At 50.6% G+C, this 13,853-nt stretch overlaps 1 protein-coding gene across 1 annotated transcript; it reads left to right on the top strand.

The window, feature by feature from the left end:
- The first annotated feature begins 9,726 nt into the window (after nt 1-9,726).
- Nucleotides 9,727-10,425, top strand: LOC138683025 (olfactory receptor 14C36-like). The gene has a single exon (XM_069774546.1). The coding sequence runs from the start codon at nt 9,727-9,729 to the stop codon at nt 10,423-10,425; it is 699 nt and encodes a 232-aa protein (XP_069630647.1).
- Nucleotides 10,426-13,853: the final 3,428 nt, after the last annotated feature.

Here is a 13,853-nt window from a genome sequence, read left to right as displayed (position 1 = left end):
TTTCATCCTCTGGGAATAGGGTGCTGTCAAAGTGGAAAAAAGACAGTGAAGAGTCAGGGCATTATTCTCTGAGCAATATCAAAGCCATTTCCCATAGACCCTCCCACTCTCACACACACAGACACTTTTCCATATCTAGGAGACCTTCCTTCAGCTCTGTGGCTGGAGCCCAGCTTGGTGCTGGCCGAGTGTGCAATGAAGAGCAGGGCCTCTGCCCATGTGCTCTTGAAAGGCAGCCCTGCTCTGCAGCAGTGGGTTCATGGGATCGGTGGGGGAAAGGGCCAGTCTGGTGTTTCCCTTTGTCAGCTGAAACCGCTCCTAATGCAGAAGGGCTTGTCAGCATCTGCACTCCCAGTGCTAACGAATCAGGAAGGTAAAAGCAGTTTAAGAGTTCTAGGGTTTTTTACAGCTGCCCACATCACCCCTGGGGAGTTTTCTTAGATCTCAGGAGCCTTCAGCATTTCTGCTGCACTCCGGGAGAACAGCATGGGCCAGGCAAGTCAAGAGGATTGCCCGTGACTTAGTGCAGAGAGAGAGGGAGTTGCTCTGTCCTTCTGTCTAGTTCCCACTTTCACTGTGCTTGCACCTTTCGGAGATGGACATTAATCACACTCCCATGCTTTACCCTGAAAGGCCACAGGACACTGCTGACAGCAGAGATGTCCACTGCAGACCACCAAATGTCTCCCCCTGTCTCAAAGTCTCAGCACCCTGCTTCTAGCCAAGGACACATCGGGCTCATTTCACCAACCTAAAAGCATTTCCTCAGTCATAGCATCTCTGTGCTTCTCCATGGGGCTTTCAGATCACAGAAAGCTGCTATGAGACAGGTTTGCATCCTGCAGGGCAGCTGACAGCTTGGAAGGACACTCAGAGGTGACAGACAAGTGACCTGATGTGATGGCAGCTCTGTAAGGGAGAATCAGCTCATTCCCCAGCCCCACAGACAGCAGTGAGCATAACCCCTCAGATGATAGGAAAGCTGGGACACTTGTTCCCATGGACACAGCTGCATGGGAGGACCCACAAGATCAGTGTGTGACTCTGCAGCTGAAACTCCCACCCCCAGAGAGCCTGACAGCAGGAACAAGATAACAGTAACACAGACAAGTGGAGAACCAAGGAAAAAAGCAGTGATTGACTGGTTCAGAGAGGCAGGGGGAGAGGCAGCTGAAGTCTCAGGAAAGAGTAACCCTCACCCATTTGTGCATGCCACCTCCCAAACACCAGCACAGCCAGGCAGTTGTTCTCAGTCCCTGTGCTCTACTTCAGGAGGCTCCTGTCAGACTTACTGATCACTCCAAGTTACAGCTCAGGAGTCTCAGGAACTTGTTCAAGCATGACAAATCCTTCTGCATTGCTCCTGAAAATTCCTGAAAACTAAGACACAGAAAACACAGACTCTGGAAAGCTCCTTAATTTTATAGCAATCCCTGGTTTGATCTCCCCTTGAAAAGTCCCCTCGGAAATGTCCTGGGGGTGATCTGGAGCTGTGAGCTGCCCTGACCCACAAAGCACCCTCTTGCCAGCAGAAGGACCCTGCCCTGCTGCGAGATGCTTCTTCCACCCGCAGCTTCTCCCCACTCTGATGTTGGAGCTCCCCAGGCAGGCTGAGTACTTACCCTGACTGGTGGCAGAGTCCCTGCTCCAGCACACAGACCCCTGGCCGCAAGGACCCTGCTCAGGACAGCCCTGGGCACCCCTGACTGCACACCCACCTTCACACTCTGCAGCCATCCCCGGGTGAAGGCAGCTGACATGCCCTGTCCCTCTGAGGGTGCAGCAGGGAAGCTGTGCTCCAAAGCACGTCCTTTTTCTCTACACTGCACAAACAGTGAGAGTCCTCCTGACAGATCCCATAGGCTGTGAGATGTGCCAGCTTTAGGAGGTCATTCCAGGAACCACAGCTGCATTGCCCTGCAGCCAGAGACTTACCATGTTAAGGGCTGTCAAGATTTTTCTTCAGGTCTGCTCTCCTCTCTCCTCCCACCCCACACTGCTTTTAACCTCCCTCTCCCTTCCCTCTTCTCCCCTCAGTGCCCTCAGCCCTGCTGCGCTTTGCAGAGGAGCTGCTCCTGGGCAGAGCTGTCTCTCTGCAGTGCTGCCTGCTTGCCATGAGCTCCCTCCACCCCAGCCCAGCCCAGCTCAGCAGCAGAGGACCAGCCCAAGGCAGCACTTTCTCTGCCCCCTCTGGGCTGCCTCCAGGTGTCCCTGGGGCTCCAAGGGAACCTGCTGGGAAACAGGCTGAAGCAATCACTGATGTTTATTCCCTCAGCTAGGGAGAGACACTTCTTTCCTGAAATAAAATTTTCTACTCAGAGGCAAAGTTACGTCTACATGTGACCTTTTTTTTCTTTCCAGAAATATAATCCTTCTCTCAGAGTTACTTTTAATACCACTTTTTTCGTGTTATTTTTTAGACGGGATACTCAGAGAGTGACAGGCAGGGATCTCCTTTACACCTAGAGACAGAAAGGATCCTTGGGTCAATGGTGGCGTTTCATCTGCGTTTCTACTCATGGCATTTGAAGGAGACTCAGCTCCCTCCCATGCACACTACAAAGCCATAAGGAGGTGGGATTCCTCTTGACTGTCTTCAGGTAGGCACAAAATAGGCACCTGCATGGGAGCTCCCTGTCTCAGCTCCCATCTGAATTAATGGGGAGGAAAGGCAGGAGTCAGGTGTTCATATGCAAATACCTGGTGACATTTGAACTGCCAGAGGTGGTCCAAGATACATGTAGGTAACAGCAAACTGTAATGGAGAAGTTCAGAGAGGCAGGGCAAAATCTTGGGAATCATGTATGAGCCTGGTGGGAAATTCCTTTGGCCAAGTGACATGGCAGCTTATGCCCAACTAAAGGCCAAAAGAACCTTTTCCTAATCCTTATCTTTATGGCAGTTGATACAGGTATTCATATGAACGATTGCAGTCATGTGCCATATGGACAGCTAGGTCTCTCTTCCATCAGCTCAATTTACTATACCTCCACTGACTATAGTGGCATGTGTCCCATTTTCATCCCCACATTGCCTAACAGAATTCAAGGCAGGTACTCTATTTAATGTCCAAATCCAGAGCCACAGAGCTATACGAGATGTCAATGCTGGCAGGGACCTCACAGGACCTACAGGAAAGCAATTCCCATTCAGGGTGGTACATCACAGACACTCCAGACGGCATCACAGAGAGTGCGATTTGGTGCCTGTGTGCCCTTGACTGATGCCATCAGTCAGAGGCATCAGTCATCAGATGCCATCAGAGAGGCAAGGTCTGCTCCTTCTCCACCCAAGAGCTGCAGGCATTGCATGAACAGGAAGCATGTCACACAGGGGTTTTTACTCACTCCCTTGATGATACAATCAATGAAAAGACCAAGAATTTTCAAAGTGTTCCTGCATACATCTTGTCTTCAAGAACAGCATCCTCCAAGCACAGCAATGGTCCATATCAAAACTCAGTGGAAACACAGAAAGGAATTCAAGGGCACCAAGATGAACTTTTGGTACTTCAGGAAGTGTTACAGACGAAAAAGAGGTAAGGTAGGACCACTGCTGAAATGAGGAAGCCTAGGTGTAGATAGATCTGAGGTACCTTACGTCATAGCCTTGGTTACTACCAGCCAGGTCTCCCAGGCCTTTGAGCTGTGAGGCAGGACTCTGGAGGAAAACAACCAGCAGTGGATGGGGATCAAGCCTGGGGTTAGACAAGCAAACTACTCCCTTACCAGTCCATGGGAACCATAGGGGCTGCATCCAAAGGTGCTGAGAGGGTGTTTTTCCTCAGGAGGAGCTGGTCTGTTATGACCCCAGTAAGAATGGGATTCGGACACTGTGAGCTACCTTTTAGAATTATGTTCATCATCGTTAACACTCTGAGGAGAGAATCATGCAGATCATCTTCGGTCCCTTTAGATGGTGGGAACCCCAGGTGGTGTAGCATTGAACGGGCCTTCTGCCCAAGTGAAGCAAAGCATGCAGACCCCATCCATAGAAGACAGTCTCCTGTGTTGTTCATTCAAGCTACTGTAGGATTTTCTTATAAAACAAACAACTCTACTCATCGTCTCAACAGTCAAAGAGAAGTGATGTTTTCATGAGAACATCTTGCTGCACAGTTAGATACAGGCAAGGCCACGCAGCAGATATAATATCCAGTACAGAGTGGGACCTGCCTGCAGGCTTTTGTGTGACAACATGCTGCTGAGTTTGTCCTGTGGCCAAGGGATCTGTGCAGCATAACACAGGTCTGATGGCCGTGCTGTACGTGCAGCAGGGTGCAGCGCAGCGCAGCCCTAAGAATTCGATGTTCAATATTTTTCTGGTGTGGACCAGTGTTCAGGTTTCCCTGTGAGAAGTCTGTGGTCCAGTACGCTGTCACAGCTGAGATGTTGTGGCCCAAATGTGCACTGCCAGGAGGAGCTGGAGACCCATGGCTTGTCACAGAACTGTGGTGGTTTTGGACTAAATGAGATGTAGTGGGACAGCTTGCTGAGCTGTGGTGCTGCAATGGAGGGATACAGACTCTGCCCAGGGAACAGCAGGGACAATGAGGACTAGGCCCCCTTCATGAAAGGGAATCTTGGATTTGTGGCAGTCCTCTCTGTGACAGACAAGAGGTTGGACTAGCTTTTGTAATTTAGGATCAGAGCAGGAGTCAGCAAAAGTGACCTTGTGTTTGCAGTTACAAACTGCTTGCTCAGGGAGAGGAAGCAGAAAAGGACTTTTGTCAGCAGCCCCAGGAAGTCTCCAGGTTCATGAGCAGGTTCCTGTGGTGAACAACTTCAAGTGCCCTGGCATTCCCTGGCAAGGCAAAGCAACAGGGTGCCAACAGCCTGAAGTTGGCTATTGGGACAACTTCTTCAGACAGCTGCCAGGTGGGCCACCAAGGGTGATTCTCACCTAGACCTGATCCTGGCCAACAAGGAAAAGCTGGTTAGAGATGTGATGATATTCAGTGTCAGTTTTGGCTGTCATGGCCATGAATTAGTGGGGGATGAGACACCAAAGGGCAGTGAGCAAGGCCAGCAGGAGAGCACAGACCTGGGACTCCAGAGGAGAAGACTTGGACACACTCAGGAGACTGAGACAAGTGGTGCCATGGGAAGCAGCTCTGTTGGGTGAAGCAGCATGGGAAATCTGATAGGCCTTACAAAACAGCCTCCTCCAAGCACAAGAATGATCTCCCCAAATACCCTTGCAGAGAAGCAACCATCTCCGGAGGCTGCTTGTGTGAACTGACTGAGCTCCAGGGCAAAAAGGCAACAGGCAGGAGGTGGAAGCAGGGAAAGCTGCCGACAGAATGTACAAACCTTGTCCCAGGATGTAGGGATGATGCCAAAGCCAAAGATCCCATTGTCTTGAGAGATGCAGGGCAGGATAGAGGCAGCAAGGTAAGCTGATACTGGTTCATTAACCATAAAACAATAGATAGGGATAATGTGGGCCTTGTGCTGAACTTCCTAAGTGTAGGAGCAGGTAAGGCTGAGGAACTGAATGACTTCTTTGGCTGTGACTTCTGCCAGGCCTTTGTGACTGGCGACAGGACCCTGGAGGAAAACAACCAGCAGTGAGTGGGGATAAGTCAGAGGTTACTTGAGCAACGTCAGCCTTGAACAGTCCCTGGGAGCAGAGGGGAATCCTCCAAGGCTGGAGAGGGAGAAATCCAATTTTGTAGCAAGGCTCACTCTCATCACTGTTGACAGATCCTGGAGATCAGGACAAGTCCCTGACGGCTTTCAAAGAAGTTGACAGTTCTCTTCCAACACAGGCCAGAAGATTACCAGGGGAACAAAAGGCTGTTTAACCTCCAATTGGAGAGCAGTGTGTCCCTGAGCATGTCCTCCTGGATGATATTTCTGGGAAGATGAAGAGGCTGGTGACTGGGCATGGCCAGCATGGATTTGTCCAGGGTGGATCATGAGAGACCAACCTCATGGCTTTCTAGGATGAAAGGGCTGGATTTCTGGATGAGGGTGGATGATCAGTGGATGTCTTTTATTATATTATTGCATACAGGACATTTGGAAGGGTGGCCGGAGGGAGGGAGGGAGGGATGGATGGAAGGAGGGAGGGATGGAGGGATGGATGGATGGATGGATGGATGGATAAAGAGATGTGCAGAACTGGGACTGATGGTTCAGACTCAGAGGGTCATGAAATATGGCTCACGGTCTGCCTGGAGCCCTGTAAGAAGTGGGCACTGCAGACGTTTGCATCTTGACTGCATGCCTCAGCCTGCGAGATGGGGATTCCCCTGCTGCAGGTGGCTCTGCCAGTCCAGCCACATGGGTCTAGGTGGTGCAGACTCTACTTGAAGACATTCCTGTAACCCAAATACATTGGGATGAATGCAGAATTGGCTATTCAAAATCAAGCATTTTATTCACTTGGTCGCTTTGCTTTGACATCTTTTCACTTTGACTACACTCCTGAAATCTCTCTAATTCACCACAGAAAAATTGAAGACTTGTATTGGGTCTGGCTGCGATGGAGTTAATTCGCCCGGTAGCAGCCCTCCTAGTGCTGTGCTCTGCATCAGTAGCTAGAAAGGTGTTGATAACACACCAGTGCTTTGGCTACTGCTGAGCAGTGCTGGCACAGCATCAAGGCTGTCTCTCCAACATTTTTGCCCCCCTCAATGGCAGGCTGGGACTGGGCAAGATCTTAGGAGGGGACATAGCCAGGACAGCTGATCCAAACTAACCAAACAGATATTCCATACCATAGGACTCAGCTATAAAAGCTGAGTAAAGGGAGATAGAAGGGGAGCATTTTCGTCTTCTGGAGCAACCGCTATGCATACTGAAGCCCTGCTTCCCAGGAAGTGGCCAGACATTGCCTGCTGATGGGAAGTAGAGAATAACATAAATTTTTTTTCTTTGCTTTCGCATGCGACCTTTGCTTTCACTTTATTAAACTGTCCTTATCTTGACCCACGAGCCTTTTGTTATATTTTCTCCCCCCCTGTCCAGCTGAGGAGGGGGAGTGACAGAGTGGCTTTGATGGGCACCTGGCGCCCAGCCAGGGTCAGCCTACTACAAGACTAAAGGCAAATTATGCCCAGGCTTGGCTCCTTGGGGTGTTTTGCATGCTAATGAGCCCTCTGGTGCCGAATTCCTGAACTGCAGATCCTTAAAGACTGACCAAACCTCTAGAGAAGTCAAAATTGGAAGCAAACCTCCAGGTTTGTGAGGGTGTTAGCAGGCCCTGCTGAACTCCGTCACTGAAGAGTCCATGCAGGGAATGAGCAGACAAAGTTCCTGTCCCTGGGGGTTGGTGAAGCAGGAAGTTGGAGGCACTTGGTACAGAAGGAAATTTTACTGTGGCGGTCACTATGAAAGCCCTTGATGTGCTTCAGCAAGCTGGATGGCCCAGCCCTGACCCCCATCCCCTGGGGAGGTGTAGGAGTCGGTCAGAAAATCAGCATTGTCTCAACATTGTCATCAGGAACATGAACGGTACATTACCTGACAATGGCCTGTTTGGAGCGCAGCGGCCAGTCCCAAGGACAGAATGTGCGGTACAAGGTTCCTGGAAGGTACCTGGCTGGAACTGTTAGAGATAACCGCATAGCTACTGTCAAAAAGGATGGATTGCCACAGTTGGCATAACACCGATGAAGAAATCATGAACTTTAGACGAACTTTGCTTCATTATAATACCAAAACACACCTCCTGGTTGAAGGCTACCCGCCTCCAAGACTAACCATGCCTCGGACACTGACCCCGCGCCTGCATGATAGCCTCGCTCAAGAAGGGCGGAGATATGATAATTGTATTCTGAGAAGGGTGGAGACTCCTGAGGCAGAGGTGGAGCAAGGTGTGTTACTAAGCATAAAAGATGACTTCTGAACAACGGAAGTTGGAAGCTTCCCCACCAAGGACCACGACGATCGACGACGCAGCAACAGTTGGACCCGGGACCATTAGGACATCGTGAGATCAGCGGTGGTAGCTATAACCTCTCTTTCTCCTCTCTCTAAACTTAACTTTACTTTTCTCCTTTCTTTCACCCATCTCTAACTATCGCGTGCCTCCTCACAGGCAATACAATAAAGTTTTACTGTGTGATTACTGCTATCCCCTCCGGTGTTGGTCACCGTAATTTTGCACTTTCGAGATCATAGCAAACGAACCATCACGAGTCCGCCGAGTGGACTGTGACAAAATCTGGGGAGACGCTGGCAGTTTCGAGGCGCCCCATAGATCTGGGAGATGATGGCGGTTTCAAGGAGCCTCATAGAACTGGGGAAATGCTGTCGGATTTGGGGCACCCCATACATCCTACGAGACACTGGTGGTTTTGGGGCACTCCATAGGCCCTGGGAGTCACTATGGTATTCAGCATGCCACACAGATCCTGGGAGACATCGGTGGTTTTGAGGAGCCCCATAGATGTGGGGAGATGATAGCAGTTTCCAGGAGCCCGTTAGATCTGTGGAGATGATGGCGGTTTCAGGGAGCTCCTTAGATCTGGGGAGATGATGGCAGTATCGAGGTGCCCCATAGAACTGGGGAGATGATGGCTGTTTTGAGGCGCCCTGTAAATCTGGGGAGACGCTGGTAGTTTCAAGGTCCACCATAGATCTGGGGAAATGCCATTGGATTTGAGGCGCCCCATAGATCCTACGAGACACTGGCGGTTTTGGGGCACCCCACTAGGTCCAGGGAGTCACCATCATATTCAGGGTGCCCCATAGATCCTGGGAGACATCGGCGTTTTCGAGGCATCTCATAGGTCTGGGGAGATGCTGTCAGTTTCAGGAAACTCCATAACTCTGGGGAGATGATGGCGGTTTCAGGGAGCCCCATAGATCCGGGGAGATGATGGCGGTTTCAAGGAGCACCATAGATCTGGGGAAATGCCGTCGGATTTGGGGCGCCCCATAGATCCTACGAAACACTGGCGGGTTCAGGGCAACCCACTAGGTCCAGGGAGTCACCATCATATTCAGGGTGCCCCGTAGATCCTGGGAGACATCGGCGGTTTTGAGGAGCCCCATAGATGTTGGGAGATGCTGACAGTTTCAGGGAGCCCCATAGATCTGGGGAAATGCCATCGGATTTAGGGCGCCCCATAGATCCTACGAGACACTGGCGGTTTCGAGGCACCCCACTAGGTCCACGGAGTCACCATCATATTCAGGGTGCCCCATAGATCCTGGGAGACTGTAGCGTTTGCCGCATATCAAGGTGCCGCGATTAGATCACTGGTCGGCCCGGACCAGGGAAAGAGACAGATAACACACACAGTGTGAGCGCCAACTTCCGCCTTTTATTGCGCAGTCAATTCCTTTTATACTAACAAGGGTAGGTGGGATTACAGACACAACATAAGGCTGCGACTAACCCTCTAACTTTCCGTGACATCGCGAGATCTTCCGAACGCCGAACCCTACACATGCAATATGTTTTGCTCAGAGAAGTCTGGCCTAACTCACTAGTGCATTTTGCTCCTCAACAGATAACAATATGCGGAGGAAGCAAATGTCCAACCACAGCTCCATCACCGAGTTCCTCCTCCTGGCATTTGCAGACACACGGGAGCTGCAGCTCTTGCACTTCTGGCTCTTCCTGGGCATCTACCTGGCTGCCCTCCTGGCCAACGGCCTCATCATCACTGCCATAGCCTGTGACCACCGCCTCCACACCCCCATGAACTTCTTCCTCCTCAACCTCTCCCTCCTTGACCTGGGCTCCATCTCCACCACTGTCCCCAAAGCCATGGCCAGCTCCCTCTGGGACACCAGGGCCATTTCCTTCTTGGGATGTGCTGCTCAGGTCTTCTTTGTATTCTTCTTGTTTGGTGCAGAGTATTCTCTCCTCACTGTCATGGCCTATGACCGCTACGTTGCCATCTGCAAGCCCCTGCACTACGGGACCCTCCTGGGCAGCAGAGCTTGTGTCCACATGGCAGCAGCTGCCTGGGGCAGTGGGTTTCTCCATGCTGTCCTGCACACTGCCAATACTTTTTCAGTACCCCTCTGCCAAGGCAATGCTGTGGACCAGTTCTTCTGTGAAATCCCCCAGATCCTCAAGCTCGCCTGCTCAGATGCCTACCTCAGGGAAGTTGGGGTACTTGCAGTTGGTGTCTGTTTTGGATTTGGGTGTTTTGTTTTCATTGTGCTGTCCTATGTGCAGATCTTCAGGGCCGTGCTGAGGATCCCTTCTGAGCAGGGACGGCACAAAGCCTTTTCCATGTGCCTCCCTCACCTCGCCGTGGCTTCCTTGTTTATCAGCACTGTCATGTTTGCCTACCTGAAGCCCCCCTCCATCTCCTCCCCATCCCTGGACCTGCTGGTGGCAGTTCTGTACTCAGTGGTGCCTCCAGCAGTGAATCCCTTCCTCTGCAGCATTAGGAACCAGGATCTCCAAGATGCACTGAAGAAGCTGATTCAATCAGTAATCTTTCAGAAGCAATAAGCTGCCTGTGTCTCTTCACAAGTGATTTCCAATGTATCTGGGGAACCTCCTGTGCTTTGGGTATTTTATCTGTGATAATCATAGTTGCCCAGTGATGTCTGCATCTGCTCCACTTGCCCAGAGGCAGGAATCCAGCCTGTCTGACCCAGAAGTCTTTGCACATGTGTCTGGCATGATGGCACAGCTGGCCTCCCCTGTCACGTCTCTGTAACAAAAGGGGATTTTCTTAGTTCTGGTGTCTGGAGCTTGGTCTCTTCTTCCAAAAGCTGAGGTCAGGAACAGGCTGAAGAAATTGCCCCCCTACAAGTCTGTGCTGCTATGCTGAGGTTCTCTGTGGGCAGAGGGGAGATGGGCATAGGGTGATGATTTAGAGAGTGAGACTGGAGTGAGCTTTCACTGGTGGCCTTGCTAATTGGCCACTTCCAGCACTGGCAACTCAGCACAGGTTTATGGGTGAGTTTTGGTGCACAGCCATTTCCCTCCTCCTGTTGGGCTCACTGCCTGCACTGGGGGAATGGCCAGCCCTGCTCAGCCTCTCTCCTTCTGCAGACCGTGACAGACCCCTGAGCACAGTTGTTGGCAAAACCCCACATGGGATGTGGATAGGGCTGGAGAGGTTCCAGGACCTGGAAGAGGCTATCTCAAGGAAGAGGAACAGAAGGGGGACAGGGCACAAAGGGATATCATGGGGCTCATGCAAGAGAAACTGTTCCTCACACCGAATACACCCTTTGCCATGCTGTGCCTGCACAGTGGGGCTGTGGGAGCACGTGTGAGGCAGCGGGGCTGGCCCAGCACAGGACAGGACACTGACAGGGGCCCCGGAGCAGCTGCCAGGGGATGACCACCTGGAGTTGGCGGCTGCAAGAAAAGTCAAGAGCAAAGGCAAGAGCTTCAGCTGCTGTGTTAGAGATCAAGGCTGGACAAGGAAAATGCAGGGCTGCTTCTGAAAGAGCATGGTGATCTAGTAAACAGCAGGCACTAATGGGCCTGAGGGACTCAATACCGCCTTTGCCTGAGTCTTTACTGAAAAGGTCTCCCAGGCCTCTCTGCTCAGGGAAAGGGGTTCAAGGAGGAGGAGAGCATGTATTGGCAGGAACCTCATTGTTATATACCGACAGAGCCAATTTTTATATAACAATATATTTATTGAGAATAGCAAGCAAGCAGCGCTGGGCGGCCGGGGAGTCCGCGCTCTACCAATGGCTCACAACTTTATGTTATAGTTACATTTCTTATATACAGTTCATGCACCCCTTTCTTGTAAGTCTCTGCCTTGTCCTGCTTCCTCTTTCTTCACTCGTGCAGGTTTGTTACTAGGCAGATTCGGTCCATCTTCTCAAGGATGAGTGTCTTTTGATGTAGAATGTCTTTTGATGTGGAGAAGTACAGTCTTGGCAGAATTAATCCCCTTATCTGGTAAATTGTAGCTGTTGTCTTTTCCCTCCTTATCTAGTAAGTTATAGCTGTTGTTCTTTACCCTCCTTAGCTAGTAAGTTATAGCCATTGCCCTTTTCCCGTGACCTTTACGCACTATTGAAGCAAGCCTTGTTATTTACACAAGGCATCTGCTAAATTTCAATATGTCTCTTCCCCCTTCCCGATTGGTATGTAAGCCTTATTGTCTTCTTTTAATTCAACACGAATTACACAATGTCAGGGAACAATTTGGTTCCCTGTCGATTCCACTCATGAAATCCCACAAGGACAAATGGCAGTTTCTGCCCCTGCAGGAGACTCACCCTGGCAATGGCACAGGCTGCGGATGCCTGTCTGGGAGCAGCCCTGTGGGAAAGGTCTTGGTGGGCAGGGAGCTGGACAGGAGGCAGCCGTCTACCCTGGCAGCAAGGGAAGCCACCAGCATCCTGGGCTGTATGACCAGGAGCACAACCAGGAGGTCAAGGGAAAGGAATTCTCTGGAATACTCCATCCAGCTTTCAGATCCCCAGTTCAGGAATGATACTGGCAAGCTGGGGTGGGTTTAGCAAAGGGCCCTCAGGACAGCCAGGGGCTGGAGCGCTTTGCCTGTGAGGAGAAGCTGAGGGATCTGAGGCTAATTTGGCCCAAGATCCCCTCCTGACAGTGAGGTACGGATCAATCCAAGCAAGATTCAATTACTTTAACCTGCAGTGCTGTCCAAAAGGGCCTTGCACAGACATGGAAGAGGCTGAGGATCTCATGGCCTCACTTCCTTACTCCTTTCCTGGTAAGATCTTCCCCCAAGTCTCCCTGGTCCTTGAGACTCCTAGCAACCTCTGTGGTAGCAAAGCTTCACCCATGGGAGAGCAAGATGCAGCTGGGGAACACTAGTGCCAGTTGGACACAGGCAAGTGCATGGGTCCAGAGGGGATGCACCCAAGGGTGCTGGGGAAAATGGCTGGTGTCATTGCAAGGCTGCTGTCCTTTGTCTTTGAAATGTCACGGCAACTGCAGGGAACATAATGATCATTGTTAGAAAGTCCAGCCGGTGGCCAGTTTCTAGAGGTATCCCTCAGAGAGAAGTGCTTGGGGTAATGTTGTCTGACATCTTAAGTGATGGCCTGGACAATAGGACAGAGTTCACTCTCAGCATGTTTGTGGATGAGACATAACTGAGGGGAGCCCTTCATTGAGTAGGGTCAGGGAGGGGAACTAGGTGATGCCCAGAAATATCTCCCACATTTAATTACTCAATAAATCTTTACCTGGAGTTCTCTGGAGTTCTCTGTAAAGACAAAATAAGGAGAGGCTGAAGAAGAGATGGGAAATACGTCAATATAGATATAGTATTTTTTCAGAACAAAATTTTTCCACTCAGCAGTGGTAGTAAAAGCATTTTGATGAACAACTCCATCTTAATATGTTGGCAGATGGAAATTACTGTAGTGGACTCATGTGGTCCTTCCAAATGAAAAAATAAAAAGAAAAAAATAATTATAAGAACTAAGCCAAAATATCTGACACTCTGAAAATGAAGATTGGTTTCAGTTCTTGCCTAGAATAACGTTTCAGTAGGTTTCAGCTCAAGACTGAAAGACCTACGTTCAGGTCTGGATTCATTTGTCCACGTACAGAGACTGTTGCTGTCTGAGCTGCCCCAGGGTTACAGATGTACCTATAAGGTACTTGGAAATGTGACCCAGGGCGCCCTTCTGGAGCATTTAGCTGGTCACCAGGAAATCTCCAGGCTTCTTGGTGGAGACAATCTCTCCATTTATTCCAAAGGGAAGTCTAGACAACTCCATTAGATGTAGACATCTGCGCTGAGGTGTCTGTTGTTGGGTAAGGGCAATCTTGTCCTTTTCTTCACCTAAAAGACAGGGACAATTCATGTGCCCCGGAGGGAATGTGAAGGGAGTGTGTCTTGCTGATTTAGGGAGTCCTTCCAGAAGCACTGGTAACACAAAGATGCTGGCCACGCAGAAACAGAGCGTTTCACTGAAGATGGC

Source organism: Haliaeetus albicilla, chromosome 30 (assembly GCF_947461875.1).
Source record: "Haliaeetus albicilla chromosome 30, bHalAlb1.1, whole genome shotgun sequence".
NCBI lineage: Eukaryota > Metazoa > Chordata > Aves > Accipitriformes > Accipitridae > Haliaeetus > Haliaeetus albicilla.
This window is presented reverse-complemented; position numbering and strand designations above follow the sequence as displayed.